The 20,245-nt window shown below is 42.2% G+C and overlaps 3 protein-coding genes across 3 annotated transcripts; all 3 read left to right on the top strand.

The window, feature by feature from the left end:
* The first annotated feature begins 2,820 nt into the window (after positions 1–2,820).
* On the top strand, positions 2,821–10,532 carry trim110 (tripartite motif containing 110). Its single transcript, XM_038718718.1, has 8 exons — positions 2,821–2,880; positions 3,677–4,210; positions 4,298–4,393; positions 4,520–4,753; positions 7,397–7,419; positions 7,664–7,809; positions 8,393–8,664; positions 9,481–10,532. The coding sequence occupies exons 2-8, from the start codon at positions 3,722–3,724 to the stop codon at positions 9,748–9,750; spliced, it is 1,530 nt and encodes a 509-aa protein (XP_038574646.1). The 5' UTR covers positions 2,821–2,880; positions 3,677–3,721; the 3' UTR covers positions 9,751–10,532.
* Positions 9,804–13,649, top strand: cbln12 (cerebellin 12). The gene is made up of 4 exons (XM_038718719.1): positions 9,804–10,872; positions 11,511–12,217; positions 12,716–12,835; positions 12,922–13,649. The coding sequence occupies exons 2-4, from the start codon at positions 11,936–11,938 to the stop codon at positions 13,117–13,119; spliced, it is 600 nt and encodes a 199-aa protein (XP_038574647.1). The 5' UTR covers positions 9,804–10,872; positions 11,511–11,935; the 3' UTR covers positions 13,120–13,649.
* Positions 13,650–15,373: 1,724 nt separating this feature from the next.
* On the top strand, positions 15,374–20,245 carry chd8 (chromodomain helicase DNA binding protein 8; the record flags this gene model as incomplete). Its single annotated transcript, XM_038718717.1, is given in 7 exon segments — positions 15,374–15,483; positions 16,627–17,423; positions 17,508–17,675; positions 17,779–18,099; positions 19,343–19,456; positions 19,584–20,086; positions 20,227–20,245. Coding segments are annotated over 6 exon segments (1,821 nt in total), but the record flags the coding sequence as incomplete, so codon positions are not given.

Below are 20,245 nucleotides of genomic sequence, written 5' to 3'. Positions count from 1 at the left end.
ATAGTGGAGATGGAGACCAGGAGGCAGCTGAACGATGGCAAACCAAACAGCACAGTTCTGTCTGTATTACCCTCTCAACAACAAAACAAAAAAGCAGCTGAAATGTCTGGAACTGTCTTGGAACATATCAGCAAAGAGAGCACTGTGTATTTTAAGATGCAGCTGCAGGTTGTCTGCTTAGAGATGAGGAGTTACAGTCACTCCAAGGTGGCCACACCACAGAATGTATAAATGTGTAATGCAAGAAGAAGATGTTACTCTCTTAGCTTGAAACTCAGAAGGACACTCTTAGTGTAGCATGTTAGCATGCTAACATTAGGTAATTAGCATCATTATTTCAATTCATCCCGAGGAGGACATGAACTTCTGTACAAAAGGTCATCCTTGCAGGTCTTGTGACATTTCACTCAAAACAATGAAAGTGAACATTATGGTTGCGCTAGAGAAATAAGTCAAGGAATCTCCATAATCATTCTGGGGACCATGAATATCCGCACACAATCTTGTGCCAAATTAGATCCTGAGATATCTCACAGGATGAGTTAAAACTTTGACCTGCTGGTGGCACTAGAGTAAAAGTCAGAGGCATTCATCCTCTGTGGACCATGTGTAAAATGTTGGCAACTGGCAAACATTGCCATCCCTAGAGCCATGCCGCTAAAATAACACAGCAATGAGGTCCCAAAATAAGAAACAAACAAATGTACCACTTTGAACATATTTTCTGAAGATGACGTTTGTCATGTAGCCACCACTGAAAGAACCAAAAGTTTTTTGCTGTTTTGCCGTCTTGCCTCGTTCATCATGGATGTACAAAGAGAGGTCTAGATGGTAATCCTAGTGAGTGAAACTCTTGCACATGCGAACCTTGATTCATCATAGTAATGCTAGCAATGTCAGGTAGGGAAGAGCAGGATGGTTGTAACATATGGCACTGCTGGAGTGCAGGCCAACTGGGCCAACAGAGAAGCCTACAGCCTAACATTTGAACTTCATAATAAAATGATTAAACATTACTGTGTGTGTCAGACACATACTGAAATTCAAGGAAAACATATATATACAACTTAACATTTTCTTGGTGTAGGCTGTAACATTTCATTGTTGTTATTATTGTTCAACTAACTAAACGCTCTAGCCATGCACTAGCTTACCTTACAGCTGACAAATTGGGCGTGTCACAACCATCCCCGGTGTCCCTTTTATGGCAAGCCAAGCAATTAAAAAATGAATGAATGAATCATTACCTAATGATTCATTAATGTAAGATCTCCCAGTCTGTTTTATAGTAACTAATAATTAGCTACTTACTAATTCTCTGATCATCAACCACTTATCCTGGAGCCAATCCCAGCTGACATCGGGCGAAAGACGGGGAACACCCTGGACCAGGTCACCAGTCCATCACAGTCATTTGCTGCTCTACAACATTAATTAGGAGTTACTTTTTAACTTATGTAAAGTGTTACTAATTATTTTAAAACGTTGTTTAAACTGACAAACTGTTCCATAAATTAACCCCTGTAACAAAAACGCAATGATTGTTTTTTTTTTACATTGAATCAACACTTCTCTAAAATTGTTTTAACAAAAACATAACATTGTAATAATAATCCTCATGAAGGTAGGCTTTATTGCAGGACTGTTGTATTAGACTGCATTGGTTTTAGTTGGGTGTTCATACAACCGACTATTTATTCTGAATAGATAAATACATGCAGTTTATCACATCCTTTAAATGGTCAAACACTGTGCAGTGAAGATAACTCACCACTTCCTTCTTCAGTACTCTCACTTTCCATTTCTCTTGGGATTTGCCCAAAATCAACAGCATGTTACCATGACAAAACTTAGAATATTTGAATCAACCTTGTTTGAAAAAAAAGCACAGGGAACAAATGTCGAAGGAAAAATACAAGCTTCTCCCTCTCAAACTGGCACATGGCAAACTGAAATAAACTTAAAATATGTACCTACGAAACTGTATAAGTTCAAATGTCACATGTACAGTGTATTCCCAAAAACAGAAGGAACTTTTTTTCAATCTCTCTACATGGAGTTGATAACCTTGTTTACTATACTGTATACAGTATCTCACAAAGTGAGTACACCCCTCACATTTTTGTAAATATTTGATTATATCTTTTCATGTGACAACACCGAAGAAATGACACTTCACTACAATGTAAAGTAGTGAGTGTACAGCTTGTATAACAGTGTAAATTTGCTGTCCCCTCAAATAACACATCACACTGCCGTTAATGTCTAAACCGCTGGCAACAAAAGTGAGTACACCCCTAAGTGGCTTCCTTCTGGGACGACAGCCATGCAGACCAATTTGATGCAGTGTGTGGCGTATGGTCTGAGCACTGACAGGCTGACCCCGTTAAATTGTGAAATTAAATTAAAAGTGAAATGAAACCAGTGCTCATGTGTGCAGCTGCAGTTATACATGTACAAAAATCACAAAAAAATGTGATGTGCACAACAGATTCCACTCACAATGTCATTATATGTTTTAGGTAGGACTACTGCCATATATTAAACAAAAAAGAAAAAATTTTCACATAACAATATAAAACCAAATGAGGGAGTGATCTAAAGGGTCTACAAACAGCATGCTCCTGAGAGCAAAGGCTCATAAGTGTGGTGTCACAACAACAGTTTATTTAACGGTTACTTCTTTAATGGTACCTAATATGTTTCCCCATGCTGCCCTCCCATCTCATGGTCATGTGACCTCTCTAAATCTGTGCCATGGTTGAAGCATAGAGTGAGAAGGGGCGGATCTGTTGGGATTAGCCTCAGTCAACATACTGACCGCACATAACACGGACGGTCACTGATGGCCACAGGCTGCAAACACCAGGACACCAACAGGTAAGAAATCCCACTTTTGTTCTATAATTTATTTAACGCCTTAATTTAATTCAGTTGAGATGAACATAATGAGTCAGTGGTTAAACATGTAAAAGCAGAGCACATGTAGAGTAAATCAGGCCAACAAGCTGTCAAGGATGATCTCCTGATCCCCTGTGCTTGGGTCTGAGTAGAGTTAATGCTCATCTAGGGTCAATGTTACAACCCGTTACTCTTACCCTGATAATCAGCAAGTCAAGTTTTTCTTTAAATATATAATTTCATATAAAGTATTGTTTACTCACTAAATTATATGGTTACATTTTATCAAACTGTAAAAGTAAACATTAATTTAATTCCGTTCATGCCTTGAAGAGGTTTTAATTCAGCTTTCACTTTAGTAATGGTTTTGGCTGTTGTTTGTAGTGTTGGTGTACCAATATACATTAGGTTATGCAGTTATTTTTATCCACCCTCTGTCCACTTTCCCAGTAATAGTGGTCACATTGTTAAGTATTCTATTCATAGAGCACAGTAGGCAAAATCCCAGTAGACAGGATTACTAGTCTGAGAACACAGTTGGAATGAAACAAGAACTTCCTCTGCTGAACATTTCTTTTTATTCGTCACGGCATTAGTACTACTTAACGTAACTTGTGCAAATGGTGTTGCAGGGGCCCAGAATGCGATGTCTGGTTACATTTTATTTGCATGTACAGTCACTGACTGAAATACAAATAATATGTGGATTTTTATGCATATGAAATTTAATCAATGTGCATTTGATTTCTCTCTTGTGTACGAATCCACTGTTTAGTTAGTAGCCTTGAAACACACACATCTGGGACCCTTCATCTACTCTATGGCATCCTTGGAGGAAGAGCTGACCTGCTCTGTGTGCCGAGACTTCTTCAGCCAAGCTCACCCCCTGCCCTGTGGTCACAGCTTCTGCTCACCCTGCATCCGTGAGGCCTGGGGCAGCCAGCGTGAGGGCAAAAGTCGCTTTACATGCCCCCAGTGTCAGGAGGAGCACGGCGAAGTGCTATGTGACTGCTGTCCTCCCAAGACTGCAGAGGGACAGCCACCATTGGCTGTCAAGACCTGCCTGAGATGTGAAGTGTCGCTGTGTGCCGAACACCTCCAACCCCATCTGGAGAGACCGGCGTTTAGCACCCACCTGTTGGTGGATCCGCTGGGGGACCTCTCCCAGAGAAGGTGCCCGATGCACACAGAGATATTGCGTTACTACTGTGCCGATGAGAGGATTTACGTGTGTGGTGACTGTCTGCTGGGGGGAGGCCATGCTCAGCACAAAGTGAAGGCGCTGAGACAGGTGGAAGAGGATCTGAAGGTCAGCTGGAAGGCTGTAGACTATGTGTATTTTGTTTGTTCGCTTGTGCATGAGTGTGTTGTTGATCATATATGTGTGACTCCACAGTTCATTCTCCAGACCCTGTTCAGAAAAGCTGAGGAGAAGCTGAAAGATGGAGAGCGAATCCTCAAAGAGCATGAAAATATTGATTCCACTATCGCGGTGAGTAAAAATATTTAAACCGCTGGGGTAATGCGGCATTACAACATCATCTTTTCAAAATAGATCAGGCCTATGTTTTAATCACTGATCTGGTACCAACCACCAATCTATCATGATTACTTGCAGGACTCTCTGAAGCAGGATCACACCCAGGTGGAGCGGCTGGGGTCTGACCTGGAGGTCCAGGTGAAGAAGCTGGTGGTCGCTCTGAGGGAGATAACCAAGAGGGAGAGACAGCAGGTTTTAGAGCGTATGCATGAAGACTGCTCCAAGGTGAGAGAGGACATGAGCCAGACACTCAGCGTCCAGCACTACCTGGCCTCGCTGCTGGCAGAGACGGACCCCTTCCTGCTCATTTGGGTAAGATTTGGTGCTGAACTAACACTCAGAAGTACATTGCCGGACTTGTTGAGTAGGTCATAGAAATGGGTACAATTCTGATCATGATTTGAATCATATTATTGTGTAAGCAGGGTAGTCTAACATTATGATGAAACAGTTCTCTCGCTTGTGGAAATGAACCACTGATTCAGCTTCTTGTGTACTAAGCAGAATATCTCAACCCAGCCGCATATGAAGTTCCAAAAAAAGCAATGTGAAATGAGGCTTAACGTTCACACAATTTCTTGTGGCTGTTCCATAGTATTAAATACTAAGAACCTCTTAAATACCTCTCGTCCAAATATGGTCACTTCTGGTTCTAAAACAAAACCCACGATGGTGACGATATGTCAGACACGAGGCTTCAAAATGGTAGTCCACAATCTAGTGGATGACATCATGGTGGCTACTTCCAGATTTAAGGCTTCACTTTTCAGACTCCGAGGTTCCCGCTTGGACTGGATGCCAGAAGGATAGAATACAAGCCAGATGAACACACATTTCCACACATATAAGTACAAACAAATATGAATAGATCAATAAAATAATATTTTAAGAAAGCCTAATTACAACTTCATGATAATGTCTGTCAGTTAGATAAGTGGAATATGTTCAGTCTAAGAATTCCTTACGTTATAACTTTTGTGAAGCGACAGAAAACATTTTAAAACAATAACATGATTGTTTGAAACTTCTTGTCTTGTAGTCTTAATTGTGGCTTTTCCTCTCTGTGAGTAGCCTTTTTGTGTAGCTGTGAGAATGTTTGTGCTGTTGATTCAGCTTTTCAATGTCTTAAATTTAGGGTCACATGATTTTTAAATGGCACCATTCAAGTAGATTTTCTATGTAGGCTATACTTATTCAGTCATTCACTTGGTATGACCATAAATCCTTGAACCTAAGTAAGCAGAGTGCAAAGGATGCAGGAGTATGTACATGTCAGGGTGGATGTGATATACAGGTACATATACATTTACACATGTACACATGTACACAGTGCAATGAAGTATTGTGCAAAGGATGCTGGAATAAATAATTTTAAGTATTTTGTGCAGGAGTAATGACTTGAGGTAGGTGGATTTGGTAAACAGTATCTACAATATGAGAATATAACAGTATGTACAGCACTGAAATAGAGAATGGTGAATAAATAATAAATGTTAGCTAGTAAACAGGTGGCTGATTAGAGACAGAGTTACTGGGTTATTGCACAGGAATTGTTCCTGACACCGTGAGTCAGAAATCAGCTGTTCATCAGAGTGATGGCTTGTGGAAAGAAACTGTTTCTAAGTCTGTTGGTTTTGGCGTACAGTGCTCTGTAGCACCTACCAGAGGGGAGAAGCTGGGTGAGATGGAGCTGCAGTGATGTGTCCTGCCCATTTCCTGACTCTGGAAATGTATAAGTCCTGAATGGAGGGCAGGTTGGCACCCATGATCTTTTCTGCAGTCCTGGCTGTCCGTTGTAGTCTGTCCTTGTCCTTTTTGGTGGCAGATCCAAACCAGACAGTGATGGAGGTGCAGAGAACAGACTGGATGATGGCTGTGTAGAACTGGATCAGCTGGTTCTTAGGCATGTGAGCTTCCTGAGCTGACGCAGGAAGTACATCCTCTGCTGGGCCTTCTTGATAATGGTGTCAGTGTTGGGCTCCCACTTCAGGTCCTGGGATATAGTGGATCCCAGAAACCTGAAGGATTCCACAGCAGACACAGGGCTGTTGAGTATGGTGATGGGGGGCAGAGTGGGGGGGCTCCTCCTGAAGTCCGCAGTCATCTCCACAGTTTTGAGCGTGTTGAGCTCCAGGTTGTTCTGACCGCACCAGAGAGCCAGCAGCTTTGTGAGATTAAATATAAAATATCACAATCCACTTCTCATATGCCCTTTAAAATGATTAATACAGTGGAATTTATTTCTTATTATATTCATAGAAGAAAGTGTAGGATTATGTGCTAGTAGTAAGACATAATACATCCATAATACAAACTTACGTTCCTTCTCGGCCGCTACGCTCCTCCAACGAACGCTGCCTGGCTCTGCCATCCCTTCACAAATCAATCCCAGTCCCGGCTATTCTCATCTGTGACACCACGATGGTGGAACGAGCTACCACACACCATCAGAGCAGGGGCGTCCCTCTCTAACTTCAAGAAGCTCTTGAAAACTCATCTCTTCCGAGAACACTTCCTCTTATAACACCTCTAACTCCTAACCTCTAACATGCACTTCAGGTGCTCTTCTTCTTCTATCCCCTTACAATTATCTTGTATTGAATGCACTTTTTTTGTTAACTCTTACTTCCTTCCCTGGGTATTTACCCCATTGATCTGATATGAACTATGAGCTCTTACTAGTATTTATTGCTGCTCTTACTAGTATTTATTGTCAGTTGTAGATCTGTATTTGATGCTCTGTTGATGCCTGTATGTTTTTCCTCAAATGTAAGTTGCTTTGGATAAAAGCATCTGACAAATGAGTAAATGTAAATGTAAGACAAAGATGGAGAAAAAAATATATTTTGTTTTACTGAGTGAAGGCCTTGAAACTGGCTATTGTACGACAATGATTACTTTTGTAGACTTATTCTTTCTGTAAGTGAATTCTTTTATGTCATGTTTCTTTCTCAGGCCTTTCAATCAGATGACACAAAGTAAGTCCAGAACAAGTCAAAGACACTGTGTGATGTTAGGTACCTATGTGACCTTGGCTTGACTATTTCCATAGATGTGTTGATGTGTGTGTGAGTAGTCAGGCAGTATAGATAGTAAAGACAGTGAGGCATAAAGGGAAGGTTAAAAAATGATGAATGCAATTATTTCATTACACAAGCCTTTAATATATAGGTCATTCTGTAAAATGAGATTTGCAGTATGTGTTGTGCTCTTTAATTCTAGGTTACTAGCAGACCTGAACAGCCCGCTTTTCATCCCTGACGCCGTCACTCTGGACAGGAAACACATCTTGGAGGACATAGAGAGCAAGTATAGAGAGTTCATCACTGCCACCCTCCGCTGCCTCAGCGAACTCAAGAGGGAGCTCTGTGAGTGGCAGATAGGTGACACACACCCACCCCATTTATTTACCTTTCTGAAAGGAATGGTTTGACATTTTGTGAAATGACTTGCTGAGAGACCGATCAGAAGACTGAAACCACTCTAATATCTGGCTGTTAAATGTGAAGCTACAGCCAGTATCTGGTAAGTTTAGCTTAGCATAATGACTGGGGAAAATGGGGAAACACCTCGTCTGGGTCTGTCCAAAGTCCCACACATTTGTCATTTTTAATTCAAACGAGAAATAACTTTTTAATTAGTGATCTTCAGTGCTGTTGCACCTTTGGGTGATCTGTTTTCCACTGCTTCCAGCCTTTATGCTAAGCTAAGCTAACTCTCTCCTGTCTTTGCTTAATATTTACGACACTAACATTGATCTTATCAGTAAACTTCCAATGTTAATGTAAAAATGTAAAATATGATAATCTCATTTAACAAGTTTTTAAGAAAGAAAACTGTTGTTTTTCCCATGAGCAACAACATACTGTCAGTGAACATACTGAACCAGCAGAAAGTAATGTAACTCGAGCAACTAAAGATATTTAATAGTTTTATTTCCCTCTGATACAGTAACCAGTCCCTTGACTCTGGACACTAACACGGCCCACCCTCTGTTGAGCATCTCTGATGACCTTCGCTCAGTGATGCGGGTTAAAAGCCGCTTGCCCTGCGCTGCTCACCCCGAGCGTTTCGACCACTGGCCGCAGGTCCTTGCCACCCAGACCCTCTCCTCTGGGACCCACTACTGGGAGCTAGAGGCTGAGGGATTCTGGGATATTGGCATCTGCTATAGAAGTATTGGACGGAAGGGGAAAGAGGGCAATGCCTTTGGTAACAACAAGGTATTTATGCCACCTACAGACATTTCTGTGAACAAATTAATTGAGTGGGAGCCTCTGTTTGATGCTAGTGGTGTAGTGTTTTGACCACTTTTCCCTGACATATCTCTGAGTTTGTCTGGCTTCAGTGAAAATGAAAAAGCTGTTTTCACCGAATTTTCATTTGAACTCTCACTCATCACTCGTCAGTCATGTGTCATAGCAGAAACTGTTCGTTTGCACTCAACACAACAACAGAACTCTCTTTCTGAGTTCTGCAGCAAAACCATCTTCCTTTTGTGGCCTAAAGCAACTCAACATTTTTACATCAAATGTGGTGACGCACAATGTAAAGTGCAGCACCATTGCTTGTGAAGACTGCCTGCCAAATCAGCAATTTCTGTCAGTTATAAAAATGTTTCAAATTGACATGGCACTATAGGTTTTTGTCCAAAAACAGTGCAAATTCAGCAAAAGGAAATGTTGACATTGAGGAAGAAGAAAGTGCAACAAGATAACATAACTTTAGAGAGCACCAGTCAAACCTCAAACTGTGAAAAACAATGTAGAAAACATGATGGAAATATGACATTATTTATGTATTAATTAATGTAGGAACGTTTCACTATCTTTCTTTGTCATGATTTATTCAAACAACAAAGAAAAGCCGCAAATCTTTACATTTGAAAAACCATTGAATTTATGCTTTAAAATTACATATAGAACTAACCCATTATCCACATTGTTATCAATTCATTCAAATCAATTAATTTCAAGCTCGAGCTCTTGTTTCAAAGGGAAGCATGTTCCTTCATTAAAATGCCTTTGATAAATTTCCAGGTATCATGGAGCTTGACACAGCAGCATGACAGGAAGCTGGCTGCCTGGCACAACCGCAGGAAGACCCGTCTCACCAACCAAATGACTGGCAACCGTGTTGCCGTTGCTCTGGACTACGGTGCAGGCACCATCACCTTCTCCGAGGTGGGACCATCTAGTAACCTGACCCACCTCCACACTTTCTCGACTGCGTTCACTCAGCCAGTGTGCTTGGGCTTTGGACTCTACAAAGCTGAGCTCAACAGCCGTATCTCTATTGTCAAAGTCTGAAAATAACACTTAAAGGCAATGGCCAGGTTCAACTTAGACAAAGGCATGGCAATTCAAAGTGGCATTGATTTATTTTCACACATCTGGAACCGCACAACCCTGGGATGAAACCTTCACCATGAGCCTCTCTGGTGTTTCGCTCCCCTCAGATCTCAGGCTGAGCTCAACTTCTTCCTCATTAAAGAGACAAAACCATGTCTCCTAAAACTGTGACCAGGTGATATTCACAAGGAAATTATTTCCAGCAGGAAAAAGTGAGCAGAGAGGATATGAGTGGATCCTAGCTGGACAGCAAATGAGGAGGCTCCTTTGAAAAAGGACAGAAAGAGGTTTTGTACAGCATTGAAAGATTCTTATGTGCTTTTCATTCCACTGAGAAAAGAAACACAGTGAAACAGCACAATAAAGTTAAAGAAGGTTGTAAATGTTGGTACCTTTTTATCAGATGTTTTTTTAAACTGGACACTAACTCATTCCATCCTTTCTTAAGCATATCTGACTGAAAGCTAAATTTTGTGAAAACCAAATTATGTCAATGTGTCTAGACTAAAATAATATCTTCAGAGAAATTGGCACATATATCCTGTTAATCCAATCTGCTTTAGTGTCTTTTAAAAGAAGCTACACAGTTACATAAAGCATTGGAGGTGTAATATTTTCACATGGACGTGAACAAGCAACAAAAGGAGTATTTGATCCTCTTTAAATCAGGTTGAAGATACACAAGAAGGAATCGCTGATTTGATTGGACATGAAATAAAAATGGAAAAAACTGCCACTCACTTGCTAGCTTTGCTCTTTGAAGCAGCTCAGATGCCCAATTATCTTCCCATTTTCTTTTATTTGACTGTACAGGTGAGTGGGCGGATGTAACATAGAGGGTGAGAAAGAAGCAGACGGAAAGGGGGGTGGCTGAAAAAGAGAGAGAGAGAAAGACAGGGAAAGAGAGAGATCAGAGCATACGCTGGTTTGGTTACGATCAGACTGACTGCCGTGCTGTGAGATAATGTGAGCAGGTGAACAAGAGAACAGGGATTTTTGACCATATTTCGATAGTCCTGCCGGGAGGAAACAACTTTTTTTCACCTGATATGGAAGACAAGATTGTTCAGACGGAAACAGGTGATCTCGTTTTTATTCACTTAAAATACAGGTCATTTTAGAACACTTGTTTTAAGGTGAATAATTTATCATTTTGCAATGATGTGAAACCTTCAGTTGTATTTGTGTGTGATGAAATAAGTTTCATTAAAGCTAAGAAAGAGATGTTTTCACACATGCTGTTGCTCATGTTGGTCAAAGATAAATGAATGGTATTTAAAGATGTACTGAATGTACTGAAAGATAAATGCAAAAAGTGACATCATCTTTTTGTATGTATAGCTATTATATGTGTGTCCATAAGTGTGAAACAAAAGCACAAGTGAGAGAGAGAGAGTAGTGTGTGTGTGTGTGTGTGTGTGTGTGTGTGTGTGTGTCGTGTGAGCGGCGTTGGGGTGGCGGGGGGGGCGTGTAAAAGACAGATGGTCACTCAGTGGAGTTGTTCCCCCACTCCCTCTCTCCTTCACACTCCCTTCTGGGTTCTACATCTTTTCCCTGTCAACTTTCCAGAACCTTACCTCATCTGTTTTTTCCCCACTCGCCTCCCCTCAGCATCTTTTATCATCTCACACTTCTCTCCATAAGTCAAAGTCTAAACCTGGATCTTCGCTCACTGTGCTGCACCTTGTCTTTTCAAACCCTTTCTTCCCTTTTCCCAGCTACTTCTCCTCTGCCCTTGTGTCAGGTGGTTTTTTGCTGAAGAAATCAACTTGAAAATACCAAGAGCTTTCTTTGTGATTGTCATTCTGGCCCCTGCTGACACAGCACGTAGGCCACTGAAGAGATTTGGGATTTGTGGGGGGCAAACAATGAAACAGAAGGGAAGTGGTTGACAGCTATGGTGTGTTTTCTGAATATTATTTGGTTCTGAGACCCGTCTGCTGGTTATATTTCTGCCTGGGTGCATATTAATGTACTTTAGCTGGTACAGCCAAAACGACATAGAGGTTAAAGTTTGAAACATTTTCACAAAGACAATTTTCTTCACCATAGCATGTTTGCTTTTATTTCAAGTTGTCCAAAGTGACACTTCTATACAGTAGAATCCATCAGAGATATTCGACTAAACATCCAAGGATCAGTCATGCATCCCAAATCAGTCACCATCAACCTCCCCATACTGTTGGGTGTGCTCCTGTTGTGGGGGCCTATGGGTTCTAGGGGCCAGAATGACACAGAGCCCATAATCCTCGAAGGAAAATGCTTAGTCGTATGTGACTCCACTCCTTCGTCTGAGCCCGCCGGTAATGCTCTGGGCATGTCGGTCCGCTCCGGGTCCGGTCGGGTGGCCTTCTCTGCCAGCCGCCAGACCAACCATGAGCCCACGGACATGAGCAACCGCACCATGATCATCTACTTTGATAATGTGAGTATATGAATATAATAAAATTGTCCATGGTTCAGAGGTCACAAGAGGTCAAATTGTGTGTCAACAATGTTCTCAGTTGTAGTTTCATCTTAGACCTCTCTCTATTTCACTGACCATTTTAAAGTTTCGGGATTAAAAACACTTTCCCCACAACATTTCTATAAACTGTACCCCCAGAATTTTGTAGTCAGAAGACTTCTGCCAATAAGATGCACATATGATTAAAGTTCTGACAGTGAGGAAAAATGCTAATGAAGTAAACACTCAGCTTTTAGAATCCCAGTGCAGCCTGCTCTGATGCATTTACATGGACGTGTTGGTCAAATGTAAATGTAAAAATATGACTCAGTATCTTGGGAGAAGTCTGAGATCTAACTCAAAGGTTTTTCTAAGGTTTTTTCTTCTCTGGCATACCTTGTTAAGCCATTATAGTTTCATGCGTATATCACACATCTCTCTGTCCCTCTTTTCCTTCCTCCCTTGTTGTTGCATCAGATTTTGGTGAATGTGGGCACTCATTTTGACCAAGAAAGCAGTGTCTTCCTGGCACCAAGAAGAGGCGTGTACAGCTTCAACTTCCATGTTGTAAAGGCCTACAATAGACAAACTATTCAGGTATGATACCCCAACTATGAAACATATAGTTTTCATTGCAGTGAATGAACATGCGCTTACTGAAGCCTTTATTTGCTCTCTCTTAGGTCAGCCTGATGCTGAATGGCTGGCCAATGATTTCAGCTTTCGCAGGGGACCAGGACGTGACCAGAGAAGCTGCCACTAACGCTGGCCTGGTGATTATGGAGAAGGGGGACAAGGCCTACCTCAGACTGGAGAGAGGCAACCTGATGGGAGGCTGGAAATACTCCACCTTTTCTGGGTTCCTGGTCTTCCCCTTGTGAGGAAGGCGGAGGGAAAGCAGGCTGAAGTGTTTGCAAGGGTGATAGGAGGAGAATTGGATAGCACAGAAGTGACAATGATGAGAGAAAAAAGTGGTACAAAACATCTTTAAATTTTTAACTCTTTATACAGTGCATGAAAGGATGTGTTTTATGCAAAAGTGGGATGAAGATTGTGCAAATTAAGATAAATCTCACTTGAGACCAAAACAAAAGGAGGGGAAAACATTCAGTAAATATGATTTATCTGTGGATTTAATGTGCTCTGGGGTTTGTATAAGAGATATTTTAATTGTGACAACACTATAAAGTAGCCATGTGCAATGTGGGCTTCTGTGCTAAGACTTTTATTTTCATTCAAAATGTGCTCCACATGGCATCCTGTTTAGCTAACAAACATGTCAATCCTGCCCTTTATTCTGCAGTGTCGTATGACTTTTGCTCCTCTACTTGCCTGTTAGACTCCTGCAACAAATGTTTATTTACACAGAAATTTCTATTGATGAGAAAATATTAAAGTAAAATCAAATAAAGTTGGCTCAGAGACTTTCATTAACTGTACAGGAACCCATGTATTGTCAGATATAATATATTAAGAGAGACAATATGTTATTAATCATTGCTAAACTAAAATACACAAATGACTGAGTTGATCCTGTAATGTATTAGGGGTGTGACAGCTTAACCTGCTCATGCAAAACAGTACTTCTCCTCCCTCTCATGGTACTCTACCCAGTGCCACGGCAGCTGTTTGTAAATATAGCTCTCACCAGCAGAGTTGGCGTTGGCGTGGACCAAGCAGACCAGCATGGGGCAGAGTGTAAGTGTGGTGAATAGCGGATACTCCTCGCAGGGCCACAGACAGATGGAGGCTTTGGCGAGCAGGTATGCTCTTCTCTACAGGACTGCCATGGATAAAGTGTGGTGTGCTGTCACATGTAGTCACTTACGCTTCCCTGGTTCATGACTACGACCTCTCTCTCTCTGTCTTATGTCACAATCATACTCATGATTTAAGCACAGGCCAGTAACTATGCCTGGAAATGGAGAACCAAGACGTTAATTCGTGGTGTCACATTAATGCACTGACTGAAGAAGCTTTAATGATAATAGATGGGAGACTTTGTGGACATCATGTATAGCCTACTGATTGTAGTGAGCTATGCAGAATATTAGAGCTTCTCCTAATGTTTTTTTCCCATTGTTTAACTATGCATCATCGTAACATTTAAGCTGAGGTGAACAGAAATGGTGAATATGATATGGTAGTTGGATTACAAACCGTGCAAAATATGCCTGCAAGATCTGTTCCAAATGTGGCAACTGGTCAGTGGTAATATTATTAATTTGTAACTTTGTTTGGGAATTTGCACTACTAAAATACAATTATTATACTATTACCTGATTTTGAGGCCCTGACTTTAAGAGAGTAGCTAGCTGTTTCATTATTTCAGCTTGTTTTGTGCTTATATGGTGCATCACCAAACACCACACCTGCTGGTACCATACACAATGCACAAAATGTAGAGGGAGCAGGGGGTTAATAGGGGCCTATTTCTGCCCAGGTGCCAACTAGAAGGATAATCTGGCTATTCTTTAAATAAAAAATAAGAATCTAAAAAATAAAACAGCCAAAACGGCGATTATTATCCTATTTTATTCTAAGGGCACTAGAGGGCACCAAACCCTCAGTCACACTACGGAATCACTCATGCAAACACACAAGTATTCACACTGATACCTAGAAGAAAGCTGATTTTAATATCTCAAAATGTAATAATAATCAACAACAACAAAAAAAAAATCCGTCAATGTGCCTTTAGGTGTTGTATATTTTTTTAAGTAAGTAATAAAGCAATATCACAAGACGAAGGTGATTCCTGAGCTGTAACCAATGTAATAAAATCCTGGGGGGAAAAAGGACAGTGTCATTCACAAACAGGCCTGTTAGGCTTTGCACTCTACTGATCCTTTGTGATTATAAAAACACCGTCTATTTTTCTCCAGTCAGCTCTAAAAGGCCAGCGCTTTCCACTGTGCGCATCCACGGCAGTAAAACAGCAATGTTGAAGATCACTCAGTCAAATGATCCCAAGCTAGGCCGCATTTAGTGTTTTCTCAACCTAACTACAGGCTCTCATCCCGCCCAGAAGGGGCCGCATATGTGAGGGATGGCTCGCGCAGCCAATGAAACTCGCGTATGGTGCCGGCTTGGGAGAAAAAGGACCAATCATCGCTTGATAACATCGGAGGGGCACGCTTTCTACGCTTTCTCTGGCAAGAATGTTAGTTCCTGCTCTTCCCTGGCCGTTTCCTGTAATCGTACAGTGTTGTGAGACGGAGAAAGCCATGTGTGTCGATGCAAAGGTAAATTTAGCACCCCGAAATTATTACTGTGAGAGTTAGGGCAGTGGTTATGATGGTTATTTTCAGGTATTTTTGCCGAAAAATAGACGCGGACCAACCGAAACAGTATTGCGGCCTAACCCGTGTCTGAACGTTGACGGGCAATGGTTATTGTGGCACGTTGCTTTGGTTTGGTCCGGTTTGTTGATGAGATTGAAGGAGTCCGGTAGACTGGATGGTTAGTAGTAAATGACAGAGAAGCGAGGTATCGGTTCCAAACATAAACTACACCGTGTTTATACGCCTGAATATGTTTTCGTAGCCACACAGGCTTTTGTTTAAGGCACATCTTGGTCGCGGTACAAGCTAATGCTAGCAGACGGTTTTGTGAGAAAGACTGCAACATACGACCAGAGAGGAAAAGCATCCTACCTCTCCAGCATCACTACCCTCCTCGTCTGACTCCACCGCCAACTATTTTCATTCACTGAATCTTCCCTGGGTAGTCTAGCTTTGTATATTACTATTGAAACTGCCTGGATTTGTATTCCCCCCCCTAAACCTTTAAATATCACACTGAAACCCTTTTCTGGACAATGTGGCCACGAGTTAGATGTTTTATTCATAAACAATATATTTTTTATAATCCAGTGCTAATCATTAGCTAACTGAATGTTATATTATTTATATCTCTCTCTATATATAGATATATACACTTTTACTTAATATTTGTTAAATGAATTAGAAGGTTGATGCACTAAACTCACAGTGATCATTTCAGTCACCGATCTTAATAATATATATGTGAGTGTGTTCATATAGAAGGCGTCTGTGATTTAGTAAATCAGACTTAAATGAAAGATGTTGATATGCGTCAAAGAAACAGAGAAACAAATTTAAAGCTGACAAGGAAACAAGGACCAGAGTGACAGTATTTTCTTTTGCTGAATAGGGCTGCCTTTGCCAGGCTTCTGTCTGCTCTTTGCTATCTTTGTACACTTAAACTTGTACTAACTATTGAATGAGGTACACCAAATTTCAGTTGTTGTATCCTGGTTTGAAACATGTTTGAGCTGTATAATAAGCAGTATGTTATTTTTAATAATGTCAAAGTCATTAATAACTTATGCTTCATTGACATCAGTGTTTCTCCTCTTTTACCAGCTATTTGGTTAAAAGCTGAGAAGAACTGGACGGTGACTATTTAGCTTCAATCTCGGAGTCTTTTTAACATTGTGCCCGTCTCCCTGTGTGGAGTGGGCAAGATGGCAGACCCCATCATGGACCTCTTTGAGGACACACCTCTGTTTAACCTGGATGCCCTACCGGACGACTCCTTCTCTCAAGGCTCCTCAGACCCAGTGGAGGAGGCCCTTAAGCTGGCGTTGGGCCAAGTGGACCCACCAGCAGAGTCTGAGCTCACGGTCAACGCAGGTCTTACTGTTCCTGTAGCAGGTCCTGCCATCCCGGACCCTGACCCCATTCAAGTCCCCACACAGCAGCCGGCGCCAGTGGCAACTGCTCAGACTGTTTCCATTGCTGTAGCCCCAGCTCCTGCCCTTGTTGATACTGTACCTCAGATTCAGGCCCAGACCACCATGGCCATTTCCAGCAACACCAGCGGGGTCACGAGTAGCACTGTCCTGCTGAGCTCACCTCTGACTGTTTCCAGCTCCCCGGCCACCACCACCACCGCCACCACACAGCAGCTCACACAGATAACTCACCAGCTCACTCCACAGCAGTTAGCTGCCATCACACAACAGGCGGGTGGTAAAATTGTCATTCTCAAAGGTCCCCAGGGTCAAGCCCAGGTGCTGCAGACTGTATCAGGAGCCACAGGCCAGACCAGTGGGAAGGTCATCCGTGTGTTGTCTGGTACTCCTCTTAAACCTGGCATGTCTATACTACAGGGAGGGACAGTCTTGAATCAGGCGAGCCCAGGACAGGCTCAAGTCAAGGTGGGTTCTTCTGGGGTGCAAAGGCTGCTGCAGTCTCCCAATGGGCCAGTGAAACAGATGCTGCTGACCTCCATGCCTCAGCAGGTGCAGCAGACGCAAGGCCAGACGATTCAGGTGCAGATCCCAGCCCAAGCACAGATGGCTCAGGGCCAGACTCAAGTCCAAGTCCAGCCCCAGGCCCAGGCTGCCCAGATCCAGGTCCAGGCTCAGGGCCAGGTGCAACTCCAGCCAGCCATGCAGGCCCAAACGCAGGTAAGCACCAACGCTTCTGCCTCAGCAGGCAGACTGCAAGGTGTCGCCCTGACAGCTGTACTACAGCAGGGGACACAATCTCATTCTGTGTATTTGATTCTAGGGTGGTGAAGCAAAGCGGATCACCCTGGTTCTCCAGCAGCCCCCTCAGGCTGGCTCTACTGTGTCAGCGGGTCAAGCTGTTACAGCTCAGCAGCAGGTCACACAAGTCCAGCAGGTTCAGACAACCCAAGGAGGACAGCAGACCCAAGCCCCAGCTAGACTTGTGCTGGGTCAGCTCCCTGGAGGCAAACTGGTGATCCAGGGAAGCCAGCTAGCAGCCCTGACCCAAGCTCGCACTGCAGGCCAGGCTGGAGGGCAGCCCAAAGTCCTCACAATTCAGCTGCAGGTGCAGCAGCAGCCCAACCAACAAGGAGGAGTCAAGGTGAGAAAGGAGTGTTTTAGATTTTAGGAGTAACTGTTTAATTAGATTGGAGTTTTCCTGCTGTATATGTAATATATTTTTACTCTCTCACGCTCCAATGCTCCCTTTTTCAAAAATGTGTTCTTTTAAGATGTCATGTAAACTGCCAGTGATCCTCGGTTTATGCAATTGAAAGTGCATGTTGAAGGTCTTGAATGTTACTGAAATGAATATACGCAATATTGACATTCGTCTTCTTGCAGTAATGTTTTCAACCGTTGCTCAGTAGTCAATTATTTCAAATGGTGTATTCTGAAATCTGACCCCCTGTGACATACCACTGCCTGGCAAAGTGCACCCTGTTACCACAACAAATGTGTCTCGACATAACTAATATTTTACTTCGCTAATATTTGTGTTGGATCAGAGCATTTGTTTCAGATGTGCAAAGTTAGTATTGCACATACTGTTAGAGTACACTGCAAAATAACAATAGCTACTTTTGTGTAGCCGGAACAGATCAGTCCAAATGAGGGAACATTCCCATATACTATCTATTTGCAGTTAATGTTAACGCTAGCTGTTATTTTCCATATAAGGACATACATTGTTTTGAATGACACCTTGCATTGGCACACTGTAGCCAGTGAATATAAAGATAAAGTATAATAATTTCTCATCGTCTTTATTACATAACACTGAATAGCTCCAGGTTAAAAATCAGCAGTGTGGCTTTTTATATCGGGCAACAGAGTCAAATTGATTGATCTGGTAAAAGTTACATATCCTCCAAATAATGTTATACATAACTGTTAATCATAATGAAGTTGCTAGATTATCACAACATCATTTTGACAAATATGTTTGATGTCTTATCCAGAGTTAGAGATGAAAAGATTAACATCAGTTTCATCTCTGTGCATTTAGAACCGAAATTCGTCCAGGATGTGTTTACCTAGTTTTAAGTGAAATAGTTAGCCTAACTGTCAAAGATGTTTTTCCACAACTCAAAAGCTGGTAAGCCTAAAAACAACCTGGACTGATATCTGTGCTACAGAACAAAGATGAAATTTCTACAGCTCTTATCTGACTGTTGATAAGACACCAAACAAGTTTCAAAATCCTGCCAAATGATCATATACTGTAACTGTTTTAATGGGTTGCATCTAACCGGACATTGTCTTGTTAGGATTTTTTTTATATACTTTTTCTATTTTGAAAATGGTGACTGTGACTTGACCTGTCTCTTCTTTTGTTCTCACAGTACCAGCTGGTCTCAGGAGCTGGCAATACTGGCAGCCCACAGGTGTTGCAGATCTCGCAAGGACAAGGAGGACAGAGAGTTGCAGTGCCACTCAAAATGCTTCTGCAGCCACAGGTAGACATCCAGTTGTCAACATTTTCTTAATTTAAATACCACTGCAAACAAAATGTGTGTGTGTGTGTGTTGTGTGGCAGAAAATGCAAAACAGTTTCCGCACTATTAAACATTCTCCTTCACACAGACAAGCGCAGCATCCTCAGCTGGCGGCACAGTCTCTGTGGTGAAGGTCATCAACACATCGGCTGCAGGCCCCTCCACTACAACGACCACTCCGTCCCAGGCCATCCGCATCACCAAGGCCCCTGGCGAGCCTGCCTCTGTGCGGCGAGTTGAGATCCTGTGCAAGCAGGAGAAAGCAAACCGCATTGTGGCTGAAGCTATAGCCCGGGCCAAAGCACGTGGTGAGAAGAACCTGCCCAGAGTCCTGAACCAGGATGAGCTTCCATCCACACAGACCTCCCCAGAAACTGTGGGCACTGTGACTGTAGTGTCTGCTGCTAAGAAAAAGACCAGTGGAGGAGGAAGCAAGAAGAAAAGTCCTGTAGCTGGAGGAACAATGCCCAAAATCACAGGAGGAGCTGATAAAAAGAGCAAAGCCAAAACACCAGGAGGGACAACTGGAGTGACTGGAGGCACAGTGATACCTGGGGCTGGGAACAAGAGCAAAAGCAAGACTAAGACAAAGTAAGTCAAATGTATGAGAGGAAGAGATTCATTTGAATGTAACATGTATGTTTGGAAATATAGCCTTGTATAAAACAATATTTATTACTGTCCATTTGTATTCTGTCTTTGTCTTTCCTCTCTCCGCCACCTTCCTGCAGCACTATTACGCTTGTGGGA

This window comes from Micropterus salmoides, unplaced genomic scaffold (assembly GCF_014851395.1).
Source record: "Micropterus salmoides isolate LMB-PRFRI ecotype aquatic unplaced genomic scaffold, ASM1485139v1 Ms_hic_scaffold_14, whole genome shotgun sequence".
Classification (NCBI taxonomy): Eukaryota; Metazoa; Chordata; class Actinopteri; order Centrarchiformes; family Centrarchidae; genus Micropterus; species Micropterus salmoides.
This window is presented reverse-complemented; position numbering and strand designations above follow the sequence as displayed.